The following is a 15,922-nucleotide window of genomic DNA, read 5'->3' as shown; positions in this document are numbered from 1 at the left end:
CTCATCTTCTCCAGTTTATAACAATAATCTCTGAATGAGAGCGTCTTAGGTTTTAATCACGCCCTGTGTAATTGTTTTACCTACCGGAAGCTGCACTCCAGACGTTCATGACATGTTAACATGCACACACAAACACAGGCACACAGTTGCATGTTACACGCTTTGTCTCACTGCGAGGCATCCAGCACTGTTAATGCCTCACATCCATTATTGTGGAGACTCTGCCTCCATGGTGCTGAGGAGTTAAAGATTTTCCATGTTTACTCTGGATACTGATTGCTTTAGTTCTGCGGCACGCCACTACAATGCTAATTGCCTCCCAGAGTGTTTAAAAAGCTCAGATGTCTGATGAAATATAAAAGTTAAAAAATGAGACAAACAATGAGAAGTTTTACTACAAAGGATGTAAAGCTTCTCGTGGGTGGACGGGACATAAGGAGAGTTTATTGAGGGCTGTTCTTTGTGAGTGTGTGAACCTGCACAATCACATAAACACAGGTTATAGGAGATGACACATGTCTTCAAATGCCTACAAAAAACTAGCATAATAATATGTGTGTTACATTAAGGCTTTATTGAACACGCTGTGACACTGGTGTTTCCAGTTTTGTCTGAGTATTAAGGAGACTAATTATCTAAAAGACATTCACGGCTCTGCTTTGTGTGTCTCTGTGTGTACTTACGCATCCTCGTGTTTGTTTTTCGTTCCCGCTCTCTGTTTCCCTGCGGTTGTCCATCCGTTCATAATGACAAAAGACAATTTGAAGCCACAAACAAACACACGCACGCACACACAGGAACACACAGAGAGACTCGCCTCAGAGACAAATGTCATGTCCACTCATTGTACACACCAGCCTATTAACCTAACCATGAAACACCTATTTGTCAGGTGGCTGTCAGGTCAGCTCAATACAGCTGCTTTACAGCCAGACCTCTTATTCATCAAATAGGTGCTAGAGGAAGTCTGTGCAGCCATCTCACCTCCTCAGCACACACACACACTCCGCCCTCTTTTTCCTCTAAGGATTGCATTACACAACTTTTCAGCCTCAACCAAGTATGTTGTAAGGGCAACGTCATGCCTCCTGCATTCCTTTTTATTTTTTTAATCAATGTATCAACAAGTTCTCGTCAAAATGCCCTTCAGCTAAGTGATTAACCCGTTTAGGTCCAAGCTGCTGCTCAGTAGTCTGTGAGTGAAGAGTGTGATGGCTCAGAGCATCTTGCACAAAGTAAATGGGATTAAGTTTTTAACTGTCATATGCTCATTAGATATGTATCAAAAGAAAATCATGCAGATAAAAAATGAAGATCCAAGACACCAAATTGTCCAAAATATATAATAAATAAAATATATAGATAATAGATGAATAAAAAAATAAATAAAATTAAAATATAGGTATAAAATATTTTTAACATGTAAAATAAAAAAAAAAATTAATAAATAAAATTAAAATATTGGTATAAAATATTTGTACAATGTTAAATAAAAAATAATTGAAATGACAAATAAATAAATAAAATTAAAATATAGTTATAACATATTGGTAGGATATAAATAAAAATAATAAATAAATAAATAAAATTAAAATTTTGGTATAAAATATTGATAAGATCTAAAATAAAAAATAATTAAAATAATTACTAAATAAAATAAAAATATAGGTATAAAATATTGACAAGATATAAAATGAAAAATAATTAAAATAATAAATAAATAGATAAATAAATAAATAAATAAAATAAAATTGAAATATTGATAAAGAATATTTGTAAGATATAAAATAAATAATAATTATAATATTAAATAAATAGATAAATAAATAAAATTAAAATATAGGTATAAAATATTGATAAGATAAAAATGTACTGAAATAATAAATAAATAGACAAATGAATAAATAAAATTAAAAAATTGGTATAAAATATTTGTTAAGTTATTATTAAGATATAAAATAAAAAAATAATTAAAATAATGAATAAATAAATAAATAGAAATAAAAAATATAGCTATAAAACATTTTTAAGATTTAAATTATAGTAATGTATATTTGTGGTAGACAGATGGACAGTAATTGTGAAATTAATGTTTATAAAAATTTCTTGGTATAGTCCCAACACTGTCAGTCAGGAGGATAGTGTGAAACTCTTTTGATCAGTGTGTATTGTTTCACTTGCACACTTGAAGGGGACGCACTCGTACAAAAAATTGCTCCATTGAACTGCCTGACGACTTTATATTTCACATGGATAGACGTGGTTTTGCAGGAACTAATTCTGAGCTCCGTGACCATGTCATCTCACGAGTGCATGTTCATACTTTATATGAGAACTTGCGTACACCTTTGTAAGAATGCAGAACAACAACGCAAACGATGAGACGACTCAATGAGAGCCAATGAGACCGTGCATCAGCACACAGCAGTCTGTGTACAGAGGGTACCTTTAAATAGCAAAGACACAGGAATAGCTACCGGCACAGAGTGATCACCTGAATATTATTTGATATTATGCTTTCAAATTTTACAGCTGGCTCACAGTTCTTGTCATTTTTTTACTTTCCTGTACATCCTGTGCTCCAGAATGGAAATTCAGTGATGTGACTGAGTTTATTCTGAGTTAATATCAGTGTGTTATCTAAAACAATCAACTACTGTGTGTTGTTGCTTTTGAACGTGACTATCTGGCTTTCATGTTCATGTAGCAGAGAAATAGTGACACTGTGAAACACACTACAACTATTAAAATTTGTTTTGCTTACAGTAAGCAAACAAAAGAAGAGTTAGATTGTCCTAAAATAGCAATAAAAATATGTTGTGTATGTTGTTGCTGGAAATAATGGCTCAGCTCATGTTGTTTTTATCTATCAGGTTAGATATTGTTTCAGTGGTTAAGCACTTTTCAAAGTCAAACAGCAGACATTAAATATTAAAATACTCCTCTGAAATCCCTATGTTTGTGACATGTTTATATGCTTATAAATACTCCCGTTCCTATTAAAGAGAAAAGCCGTCTCCCCACTCAAAGGACAATCACAGTCATTGAGATTTAATAATCCTTTTATCTTCAGAGCGCTGTGTGTTTTCTAAGATCACAGAAGAAGAGAAACAACAATCAGACACGTCAGCTTTTGTTATTTCTCCGTTTGTTTCTCAACAGCTGTCACTTTACAAAAAGGAAATTCATCAAAGTGCATTTAGTTTTAGAAAGTGCACCTATTATTTGTGTGTTTTTAATTATTTTAACCAGTTATTTGGTGTCCCACGAATCATAGAGGGCTCTCAACAAATAAAGGTTTGAGTATATTTTTTATGTGGAGAAAAAACAGAATAAAAGAGGCAATGATTCAGGATCATTAACCACGATGTGCTGCTGCTGCTCTGTGGTTTGTTGCTTTTCAAATCTGGTTCGGGTGAACAACTTCAAAAAGTTTTTCATCCTAACATTTCAAAGATGGTGCATGTTTGACTTTTACAAGCAACACTTTGTTGTAACATGTTGTTTATAGAGAGGACATTGTGTAATATTTGAGTGTTAGAAGAAAGATTTTTAACATGTTAAATACAAGGTCTTACTCACTTATAACAAAAAGTCTTCTTTTCATACAAAACAGCTGCTCTTGCTGCTCAGAGCAAACATCCTCACTTTCTTTTTAAAAACAAGCGAAATACAGTCTGGTCTTAAATCATAACAACTCCCACAGATCTGTCCTGTAATCTTTATATCACAAAGTGTAATTTCATCTTAATCCAGTCCAGCAGCGCTGCTGGTAATTCATGCCCGCTTGCTTTTCATCAGGATGTGTTTATTTGTCCGTTGGTAGGATAAAGCTCTGTAGTGATGACATCTGACCAAGATGATGACTGGCTTTGTGAACATATTGATATACCGTGGATTATTCCATATTTTCATGTGAACATGAGCCTTAACGTGGTGTTTCATCCCCAAACGAGATTTTCATCATTTGAGAAGAGAAAAAAAAGTAATTAACTAAATACTTTTACTTAAACTAAATTAAAATAAATGTAAGGTTTTTTGTTTTTTAAAAATGGCAAATATACGCAACAATTTTAGATTTTTTTCCTACATCAGACAGGATGTTTTTGTTTCTGCTGCGTTATTTTGAGGCTGCTTTCAGACCTAGAGTTGTCTTGCAGACCAGATCAAATGCCTTGTGTGAGAAAGCAGCTCTTGATTGGTCAGAATTTCCATGTGGGAAAAATCCAGGAAGTAAAGCAAACGTTGAAGAAGAGTACACTTGCAAGAGAAATGTGACACTTTCTAATGTCACAATGGAGGGACAACTACGCAGGTTGATTTTAGCGCTGCTCATCGTGGACTATATTGCTGTCATTGTTCATTTTAGTCAAACCATACAGTTTGAAAACGAGGCGCGGCTCCAACTAGAAAACAATGTTTTGATGCATTGGATGTGCTGAATGTGCATATTAAGGCAGTACAGGAGGAGGTGCACATTAATAATCCTCCAGGACTGTAACATGCTCATGTTTAACCCAAACAATGTGTCATGTGACTGCAGTTGCTTCACATCCAGGTTGGAACACGTTCTCACCACAAACCAACCACAAAGTGATCAGAACATAAGTGGACAGCCGAGACGCATCCCAGTTCATACCTGTGTCTATCATGCATCTCCAGCTGACCAATTATGTTCATATTTTGTTGCTGCCTCGTCACTCAGGTGAAAAGGTCAAAAGGGCCCTGCGCACAGTTTTTATGACCGCACTCTTGCTAGCATACTCACCAGTCATATTAGTAGTTGGTCAGCAGTGTCGGTACAGCTGAAGATATTGCTGTCCAGCCCAGTCTCACTCCAAAATCATCAAAATCCACCACTTGGGCAGTGACTTGCAGTGTCAGACACTGAAGAACAAAGCCATTCTTTACCTTCAGCATTATATGCGGCCAGTCGCCATTATAGTTTAACAGCACCAACCTAACGTCTGACACTGGTACACCATGAGGACGGAAACAGAGGGCTCGGCGGGGACAGAGCACACGCTGCAGCAACTGAACACACCATCTGCAGTCATTTTTACTTGACCAGCAGACTTCATTACAAGCCGACTGGCTGTAGAAACAGGTGACGAGCTTTACGTTCTAAAACCAGCTGCTGGAGATTTGACCAGCTGGGTTGCAGGTGACACCATCATCAAGCTTGAGTCGAGCTCAGACCGATCAGTTAACACCGCTGCAATTATTCTCTGCAATGTTCTAAAATGGTTTTGTCTCTTTGCAAATCTTTGGTGTGAACTGGGCTTTCGTGTTGGGGGCCAGAAAAGCAGATGGAGACATAAACTGCGTCTTGCTCTAGCGCCAACCTCTGAGGCAGAGAAATGAAGCCGGTGCAAAAGTGCCAAAAATTGCAGTTCATTGAATGGCCACTAGAGGCTGGCTCCTAAACAGAGTAAATCCCGTCACAACCTGCAACACCTGATTAGAGGAGAATATTATATCACTATAATGAGAGCACTTTCAACATGCATTAGTTCAGCACATTTTTATTATTCAGTCTGGTTGTAAATCATTAAGTTTTGGCTCTTCACACAGAGACACTCCCTGTCATGCAGCGCAGACTTGTAATTTGCTGAACCACCACCACCGAGCTGCTGCAAAAAATTCACCCCTGTCTTGATTACATGTAGTGATAAGCCCCAACATCACTAATAAGGATCGATTCTAAATTTGCGTTTGCTTGCAAGTAACTGTTACAAATCTCTAAACACTAACAAAGAATAAAATCCAAAATTTCCATATAAACAACGAGGTCTGCTGCTTATTATAATAACAACATGGATCAGAGCCGATAGACTGAGCCAGAGAAATGAAAGCCGGGGAGGCAACGCAGAGATTCATTTCATGCCAGTAAAGACAATTTAAAATGAGCTGAGGATTGTGAGACAGAGAGACAGAGGGTTAAGAGAGAGACACATATAGGTGAGGGAGAGAGTGCCGGCTTAATAAAGCAGGCCATTCATTGTGCAGCACGGCGGAAGTTAATTAAGTTATGATTAATGTGTTACAGCTGCCGTTATCTTTTCAATGAAGCCTGTTTTCTTCTGTCTCAGCCCCTAAGGTGCACAGGAACACACACACACACACACACACACACACACACACATTTAAACAGAGAGAGACAGAGAGAAACACACATACACACACACTCGGCAGACACACAGGTACGACGTGTGAGTCATGAAGCACATGGTCACGTACATGCTGGAGAGCAGCATGCAGATGTCGGGGTGGACACTGTGAGGCATCGAAGGCTTTTACATGCATTTGCACACACAGCCAGACACAAAGGCACCACCCAGATATCCAGGTAGACACTGTGCATCATAAAAGATGAGAACACACATACACACACACACACTAATACACACACACACACATAAAAGTGAGTGATAAGGTTCTGAATAAAAATGGCAGCATCTAATTGCGTTTCTTTGTTAGGGTAATTTAATATGCTCCACAGGCTGGGGCCTTAATCAACACCTTGGAATTACCAATTGAAATATTCTTCTGTCAGACCTCTCTGACACGCTGCTAGTGTGTGGGTTTGTATGTATGTATATATGTATTTGCACATATCTGACCTCGCCAGATATTGACGTTTGGTCATGGACTTTCCACGTCCACATACGACGTGCAAAGCACCCTGGGTGCGTTAAGGGACACTGTGTCAAGTTCTGCCTGTTACATGCATTGTCTTCTTTCAAAATACACTTCCATTTCCACAGGAAATGCACAGTTTACATACGGTCTCTTTCAAAATAAACACACTACATTGGTCCAACACTGCAAATTGATGTTCTTTCTCCTTCAGCAACAAACACGTGGTTACATTTTGCCAACACACGCAAGTGGTCGGGTTTAGGCAACAAAAGCATGTGGTTGCATTTAGGACAAAAGAACAGGGTTTGGATTGACAGTCTTATGGGAAGTGAACACGGGTGAAAGTCAGTGATTGTTGGACTCATCCACCACCCCACCCCTTTCAGTGTTGCCCTGCCATGTCTACCCCATGCCGGCATGAAAGGACAGCTTTTTTCTCAGTGTCTGACACCAGAAGTCACTGACCAAGCACCAGATTCCAACAACTCTGGAGTGAGACCGGATTGCACCAACAACTGGTTGTTGGAGAATTTGACCCTTTACATGTTGGTCCAAAGACGTTTCCAAAAATGTCCATATTTCAATCAGGAGAGACATGTTTTAATGGTAAAAGATTTATTAACGTGTGTGCGAATGAATAAGAATGTGGAAAGTCTTTGGCGATTAGACCCTGTAGAGATGGTTTGATTTAAAGAAGCAACAGACGGCATTTTTGCCTATATACTGTATATCATTATAAAATAATGTGGGTTGCACAGGGTAGTATACACAGTAAAATCAGACTATCAGCGTTTACATAGGTTACTTAGTGACTTTGCAATAAGCTTCTGCCACCGGGGACGAATTTCGCGGAAAAAATCTGCTTTACGGCAGGAAATGCGTCATGTATTGCCAGACTGGTCGGTCAGCCAATCAGGGACTGGAGCTGGTCCTTATGAGGAGTTGGGTATGAGATAGCTGAGTCAGGAGCACAAAGGCAGACGGACAACGTTTGGAGATAAGTGAAATACGGCCTCCCAAAAGAGAACGAGCTCCTCTGTCTGAGGAGGCAAAGAAGAGCAAAAAGGAGAGTGATAAAAGAAGAGGAAAAACAAGAGTAAACCTCAGTCAGGCGTTCAAGAGATGGAGCTCCGTGACCAAAGAGGCTTCAAAACTCATGTCCAGCTAGCTTTCTTTCTAATGGATCAGTAAGTAACATGGCTAAATGTTAGCTAGACCAGAGAGGACTGTACTGTACTGGCTGCTAGTTAACTCCTAGCTGGCCAGCATCGCAAATCGCTGCAACCAGGGACCGGGTAGCGAGTGTTGGTCGGCTGACATCTTCGTTGCCATTCTACGGCAGCCCTCGGACAGTGATTCATTTCAGTATGTTTTTGATATATTTGAGATATTTTTGGGGCATTTTAGCCTTTAAAGTCTGTTCAGTTAGAAATATTTCAGTTACAATAGCAATTTTACTGAATATGAAAGTGAATCTTAGAGAACTAACATCAGTACATTTTGCAAGGAATGAATTCAGAACAGGATTAGGATGAATATTTTAGACAAAACCAGATGTTGTTTCTAGAGCAGCGGCAGTAGAGTTTACAACAGCCAAGTGACAAAAGTGCTTTGCAAAAACCTTAAAATGAATACATGTAAGTGTTGTATCAAAGGATCCTGGAAAGCAGGCTTATACTGTACACCTCACAGTCAGGTGTTAAGGCCACAACATCATTCAGAAGTGATGAGTTTTAAAAAAGTGGTGTGAGGAAAGGAATCTTTTGATTTTCAAAATACAGTAACTTGTTAAGTAACAATGCGGTTTTCCAGTGAAAGCCTGAGTTCTCCAGAAGGACTGGTCTGTCCTCTGTGTGATGCTTTGAATCTCAAGCCAGGTCATGCCACAGTTTCATTGGTTGAAAAATGGCAGAAGGGCTTTGAAACCCCCCACATCGGGAGTCGTCCTAAAGCCTTTTGACGTTTTAAAGAAAGATGGATAATGGCACCCAATTCTCAAGTGTAAAAGGAAATGCTTTGGCACATCCATCTTTTTCTGTGAAATTCAATTTGTGACTGTGAACGGCTGAACGTTTTCAAAAAGCTTTTTCAGTTGATGCACATCAGACAGAGAGCATGAAAAGCTTCCTGCCATTGTCAGACTCTTTTCTGTGTTACATTGCAGGCGTTTAGTTGACACTCTCATCCACGATGATTTACAGTGAGTGCAGAATAAAGCAGAATAAACTTTTCTTTTTCCATCACCAACATTGGGCCAAGACTGGGACAATAAATCGGCCCTGGCATCTTGGCCCAGAGCAGCCATATATCTATCACACAATGTAACTCTTTTAGTGCATATTATATTATATTATATTATATTATATTATATTATATTATATTATATTATATTATATGATCTTATATTGTCATGACATTTCCACCACACATTGATGCAGAAGAGGTATAAATTGATGTGTAGAAATTTACCAGACACTGCTGAAAACAATCCATGCCATTGCACTGTATAATATATTATTTACTGTATATGATTTCACTCGTGAACATTTGGTGGTTTGGTGCAGTGTCTTCAGTGATGCGGGCACTGCGCCAGACCATAGTGGTGAAGATGGAGCTGAGATGGAAGGCGAGGCTTCCGATTTACTGGTCCATCTATGTCCCAACCCTCACCTATAGTCATGAGCTCTGGGTAGTGACCACAAGAATGAGATCGCGGATACAAGCGGCCGAAATGAGTTTCCTCCGTGGGGTGTCTGGGCTCAGCCTTAGAGATAGGGTGAGGAGCTCGGAGTAGAGCTGCTGCGGGATCAGTTGAGATGGTTCAAGCATCTGATCAGGATCCTCCTGGGTGTCTCCTGTTAGAGGTGTTCTGGGCACGTCCCACTGGTAGGAGGCCCCGGGGCAGACCCAGAACACACTGGAGGGATTACATATCTCATCTGGCCTGGGAACACCTTGGGGTCCCCCAGGAGGAGCTGGAAAGTGTTGCTGGGGAGAGGGACGTCTGGGGTGCTTTGCTTGGCCTGCTGCCCCAGTGACCCAGCCCCGGATAAGCGGATGAAGATGGATGGATGGATATGATTTCCATTGTTCTGATCAATTGTGGTGAGCCAGACTGGGCCAAAATGCCAGGGCTGACTTTTTTGTCCCAGTCCAGCCATGATGACAGAACAAAATGACTGGCAACAATGGACAACAACTCAAATGGAAACTTCAGGGTCTCAGTACCACATCTGAAAGGTTACTCTCGGTTGCAAAGGTACCATACTGAAAGTGTTTGGTGGAAACGGGGCAGAGTGTCTGAAAAGTCTGTCACAAGTCTTTTTTTGGTCTGCAGTTTCTCAGCGCCTCTCCTGCATTTTGTCTCATCCACTTGGCACTTTAATGAGGGCTTTGAGCCAAAACAGGGAGGGTATAAAGACGTGATTGGACCAGCCCAGCGTTAATTAAGGTAAAAATCAATGGGTTACAGATAGACCTGTTTTATAGGCTGGACAGACAGAAAAAGTCAGGAAGGTGTCTGGTATGCCGGAGGCCCAGTCCAGCCCTGACCAAGAGTATGAACAGCTAACAGCAAACACAATAAAGGTCAGAGATCACAAGCAGAAAATAGTTTTGCGAGTACCGAGTGATCACAAAGAGGAGGAGGAACATGAGGAACAAAAATAAGAAGTGAGAGGTGAAGTCAGGTAGTGCGTACACACAAAAACACACACATTCATTTTAACACATCGCAGTCAGTTGTCCCTCCTGGCGCAGTCTGTCTCCTTAACATTTAGAACAATTCACACCCCTCAGCGGACACAAGTACCATTGTGTTCTGGGTTTAGTGGGAGGGTGCGGGTGTGTTTTTGTGTGTGAAGTGGTGTAACTTTGTGTGTGTTTTTAACAGTTTGACAGCATCACTCCCTGACAAGGTGTCAGACACCTCTTTATTAAGATGTGTGAAAGCCTGTCTCGTCCTGAAAACACACAAACACATGCGCACTGCTGTTACTAGGTAGATTTTACCATAATGAGTCAAGTGTCTGGGCTCAGTAGTAAACCTGTCTGCACCTCGCCGTGTGACTGAGCTGAGAGATGTGTGTGTACTGCCGCTGCGCTGTATAACCCTGGGGCAGGTATTTACCTGTCCTCCAGTTATCCTGCTGGTAATTCACCCAGTGATGCTGTACAGTAAATATCTACACACATTTTCGAGTGTAGTGCTTTCCATAAGTGTCTGCATGTGACAGCTTCCTTTCTTTTCCTTTTAACTCCCACACACTGGATTTTGAATGTAACATGACAGCTGCGTAATGTGCTGATTTTCAGTTCTATATAGTCTCACTTGACAGTTTTGTACAGTATATTCTACAGTTCTCTCTTAAATTTTAGGGGACCAACAATTAGCTTTTTTCAAATGTGTTTTCAGCAAACATTTGAGTACTGATTGTTGGTGAAACACTGGTGTATTGGAGTCTCTTACCACATGGACCAAATCACTGTCAGTGACAGTAAAGACGGCCATCTTGAGAATATTTGGTTCATAAAAACTTTAATTCTTAAGCTGTTGATGCAAATAAAACTGCACACAAATATATTATTGCATATATGCTACAATAAAACCAACTGTGTTCTCCTAACAATTCTCTGCAAATCTGGCATCCAAGCTTCTTATCTCTCACAATGAGCCAATCATCTGCCTTGCAGAAATAGTCAACTTGGACCCTCGACCAGCAGTCAGATGCACTGTGCCCAACGTGTGAAGTGTCACTGCTGCCAGAGTCGTTGGAAGCTGACAGGGGAGGCTCAGTGCTGGTGCTGAGGCAACTAGTGCTGAAAGCAGGGGCATAAATATAGACAGTGCAGGCAGAGCAGTTTCACTGTGGCCCATGGGGTGAGGGGGCCCATAGAGGGAGAAAACAGGCTCTTCCTACCTTTGCCCTTTTGTCATATGTGTGTGATGACGATTTCTGGGTAATATGTATGTTGGCATTATCAAATGTCAAGTCACTAGCATGCCTTTGTGTGTCATAACAGCGTGTACTGGGGCCTGTTGTAACTACTTTACACCTCTGACCGAATGTCTCAAAGTTTGATCCGCAGCTAACTACTGACAGTGCAAAAAAGCAGCAAGAGCATTCAGGAAGAAACCCTCATCAGTTGCTAAAGTGTCCACCAGGTCCTTTGGTCGTTTTTTTTTTGGTGTTGTCATCCATTTTAACAAGTTCATTCTCAGCTCTGTTTTCTCTATTAAAGGAACAATGTGGAAGGTTTAGGGGGAGTTTAGTGGCTATTAGCGGTGAGTATTGCTGATTGCAACCAGCTGAAACCTCTGCCACAGAGGTTGCTTCCTCTCCAAAACAAATGGACCCAGTGATTTAAACCAGTAAAAACACTGACTGAAGCAGTTTCATGGTATAAATCGGTGTTCCTCCGATGCTGTTTGGTATGATGTTTGGAGATGTGCCACTAGGCTAACACCTGCTAGGCTGTGTGCTCACCTTTTTTGCTGATAACTTAAGATCCAGACAGTCAGGAAGTTTTTACCTTGAATTATCCACAGAGGTCTCTTCCTCACCAAAACAAACTGATCAGGTGATTTAAACCGGTGAAAACACTAAAATAAGTATTTTCACGTAAAAAAAAAAAAAAGGTGTTTTTCTGATGCTCGTGTTGTGCAGGGATTGCTAACTGCGGTGCCAATGCAAAACCACAAATTACCCTACCTAAAATCTGGATTATCCATAATGGGTTAATGTAGAAACATGGCTGTGCAACACGGTAATCTCCGCAGAAGAGGGCCCGCTCCCTATGTAGATATAAACGGCTCATTCCCAGCTAACAAAAACACAGTGATTCTTATTTTCAGGTGACTATACACTAAAGAAAGCATACTTATCACATGATATTCCACGTCTGCCAATATATCCCTCTAAATCCTGCACACTGGACCTTTAACCTTAATATGTGTTCACAGAGAGGCAGTTAGGCAGGTGTTTAGCGGTACGTATATACCTAGACTTTCAACCTTGGGAAGTGGTGGTACGCAATAAGGAGTAAGGGTATTCATGTGGACAGATCTCAGAAATGCTGTTCCAACCAGTCCCATTTCAGACACCAGTTTCAATGACGATGGCTGCATTACAAGTCATGACCAGGAAGGACACCAGATGTCTGTTGGTGGTCAAAGATCTGCCAGCAAATATTAAACATGAAACTTTTACAAAGTTTATTATTTTGTCCAATTATTTTTATCCCCTAAAATTGGAGGACTACAAAAAATAACTACATTCCTGCAGTGCTTATCTGTCCTTTGAACTGCATCAATTTAAAGCTTAAAGTTGACACTTTAATCTCAAAGTCGTCGTTTCATTCCAAGTGCAGAGTGGTTGATTAAAGAGTCGGCACAACAGGAAAAAAAGGTGTCACTGTGCAAATACTAACTGCACTGAGCCTCCCTAAAATGGAATTCAGAGCATCCAGACATCAGATGAAAGTTTTCCCCTGGCAGGAGACAGTTGGTCCATTGACTTTGAATTAGTGATTGACTTTGTAAGCTAATAGACTTTTGGTTTGAGGTACTCCATCCAAATGAGTTTGATCTGAGTGTAGGGCTCCCAGCGGTGAGTTAGAAAATGTGCCCGCAGCCCAAGAAAATCAGCATGGCTGCTGTCGTTGTGTCTCAGCAGTTGTTGCATTATTCAATGTCGACAAGCTTCATCTCTACACGACATCATTACATCTTGTCTGTCTCCTGTTTAGGATGTGACTCGCCTAATCTCACAAATTACAGCTGAGCTGCTCGATATTAAAGCGATACCTGAGAGTCAAAACTCACAGTCAAACTCGGCTCGACGTGTTTTCAAAAAGTTGATTATGATCGCAGCAGAGGCGCTGATGACTCTCGCTGCAGTCATCAGGAAATGACATTTAGTGCAAAGTAATAATCTACAACATTTCCATGTAATTAAATACAGCTCCAGCTCAACTGAAAGTACGTTTATGGTAAAAGAGAAATATATTATTAAGTGTCACTTTTAATATCTGTTTCTCAGCCACATTTCTTTGTCTAGTTTCTTATAACTTGAATCAACAGTCTGTGTGATGCAAATCAGCTTTGGACAGTAGTTAATTTTCAGAAAGTAGCCTGATATGTATAAAAGAGACTTCAGCCCTTTCAAATATAAGAAATATAATGGAATACGCTGTCATACATAATTGCTGCCAACGTCCTTCATGATAAAATTTTCTGGAGCAAGCAGCGGGTTTCATTCTGCCTCACAGGGAAAAAGCTCAAAATTAGATTTTCAGTAACTTAATATTTCTGATGAGCAGGTCCCCAGATATTTCAAACTTCTGCTACACCAAATAACAGAATTAAGTGATTTTAAAAAAAACCCTTCCTTTTATTTTCTTTGCTCTCTCCTTTCATTCTGCCCTCTCTTCTATAACCGCTCCCATGTGCTCTCTGTGTTCACATGCAGGCTGCTTTATTTGTATCACAAGTATTATATTTATGAACGTTTAACACTGGAGGATGGAGCCTGTGTGTCTGTCATATGCAAGCCCGTTGTCAGGGAGGGTCAAAGGGTACAGATGACCGGTGGTGTGTGAACATGCCCGCCTTACACCAAATGATCGACATCATGGTAGCGTGCACCAACTGAGTTCAAACGCTCATGATTTCATTCTGACATTGGGGATTTGTCTGAGACAGTGAAATCACTTGACAAGTTGTTTGGTGTAAATCCGGCATCAGCTAGATTAAGCAGAAAGTCCCACACATCACACTGTTAATGTGCTTCAGATTTTATAGTGTAAGGTATATAGTTACACAGTTGTTGCCAAGGCTTTAGTTGCATTCAATACAGACAGTAAATACATTTATACGATGTTGTGTGTGCTCTGTGTCTCTGCAGTGCCTGGCTCAGTGCCGATGGAGTCTCTGCAGAATACGCCCTACGAAGAGAAGATCTTCATGCAGTGGAAAGCTCCCAACGAGACCAACGGCGTCATCACACTCTACGAGGTCAGTCAAAGACTCCTTATATTGATCACACCCGGTGGACACTTCACAAGGTCATGGTACAGGTTATTGGCTTGAGTGTCTGCATACTTCAGATTCAGTTTCTTTATCCTCCTCTGTGCTCAACAAAAAAGTTCTTACTGAAAACCCCCGGCTTCAGGCTCCCTTCAACAATGCTTGTTAAATATCTACTTTAAAAAAAGTAACTAAAAGCAATCCAGAGCTAAAATATGACCAAACAGAATATAGATTTGTGTTGATAGTTTTGCAATAAAGAAACTGAATGTTGTCATCGATGGAGGTGCATCAGTTCAATCAGGACTCAAAGTATGATGAAAACCTATTTTAAAGATCATCACTGCCAGGTCATATTGGTATCAAATATGAGTTACATCCAGGAATAGATATGGGCACTCATATAAAATTAGATATGAGCAGCAATCTACTGTAGAAGTGAGTGCAAATTCCTGTGGAAGGAGAAAAGAGGAAAGTGGAAGAGAGACTTATCCCCTGACAGTCCTTGAGACAATGTTTGGGAGTGAGTGAGATAGAGAGATAGATTGTGATTGTGACTCTGTGTGTGTGTGTGTGTGTGTGTGTGTGTGTGTGTGTGTGTGGTTATAGACAGTTTATTCGGGTTGAAGTTGAGTTGAGCCCTCTATCTAATGAATTATTGACCCGTTCTCTGCCTCCTGTCTGCCTCTTATATCACTGCATCAAGGAGCTACCTCACACCAAGACCTGGCAGGGCTATTAGTGTGTGTGTGTGTGTGTGTGTGTGTGTGTGTGTGTGTGCACACACAAAGGAATGTGTGGCCTTGTATAAGTTGGTGAGTTTTTGAGTGTGTGTGTGTGAGAAAGAGAGTGAATTAGCGAGTGATGAAAAGTGTGTGTGTGTGTGTGTGAGGAGTAAGTGATAGTGTGTGTTCTGACTTTTCTGAATGTGTGTGTGTAAGAGAGAATGTGTGAAATGTGTGTGTGCATGTGTAGAAAATGTGTTAGTGAGAGAGTGATATAAGTGCTTTGGTAAGTGTGTGAACACGTGTGTAAGCCTCAGCTTTTCAGGACATTTTTTTTTTCTTGTCACAAGTAGGAATGAAACAGTGTTGATCGGGGATAGGGATAAATTTAGAGTGGACAGCAGCCTAACTTCAGAGCCCACAGCAGAGACAAAAAACAGACTTAAGGAAACACTTTCCTCTTGTGTCCGACAACATTAGGCCTCATTCACCAAGAAAGCTCTTTTTAAAACGCACTTACGCAGTTTTC

The 15,922-nt window shown here is 40.3% G+C and overlaps 1 protein-coding gene across 5 annotated transcripts in view; it reads left to right on the top strand.

Annotated features, from left to right (window-relative positions):
• Positions 1-15,922, top strand: part of ptprt (protein tyrosine phosphatase receptor type T) — a 561,846-nt gene that overhangs the window by 253,225 nt on the left and 292,699 nt on the right. For all 5 annotated transcript variants that reach the window (XM_049597546.1, XM_049597460.1, XM_049597372.1 and 2 more), the window contains exon 11: positions 14,547-14,656. In XM_049597546.1, the coding sequence (XP_049453503.1) occupies positions 14,547-14,656 (110 nt within the window). The remainder of the gene's footprint in view (positions 1-14,546; positions 14,657-15,922) is intronic.

This window comes from Epinephelus fuscoguttatus, linkage group LG1, assembly GCF_011397635.1.
Source record: "Epinephelus fuscoguttatus linkage group LG1, E.fuscoguttatus.final_Chr_v1".
NCBI classification, from domain to species: Eukaryota; Metazoa; Chordata; class Actinopteri; order Perciformes; family Serranidae; genus Epinephelus; species Epinephelus fuscoguttatus.
Note: the sequence above shows the minus strand (reverse complement) of the source record. Positions and strands in the feature narration are given on the sequence as shown.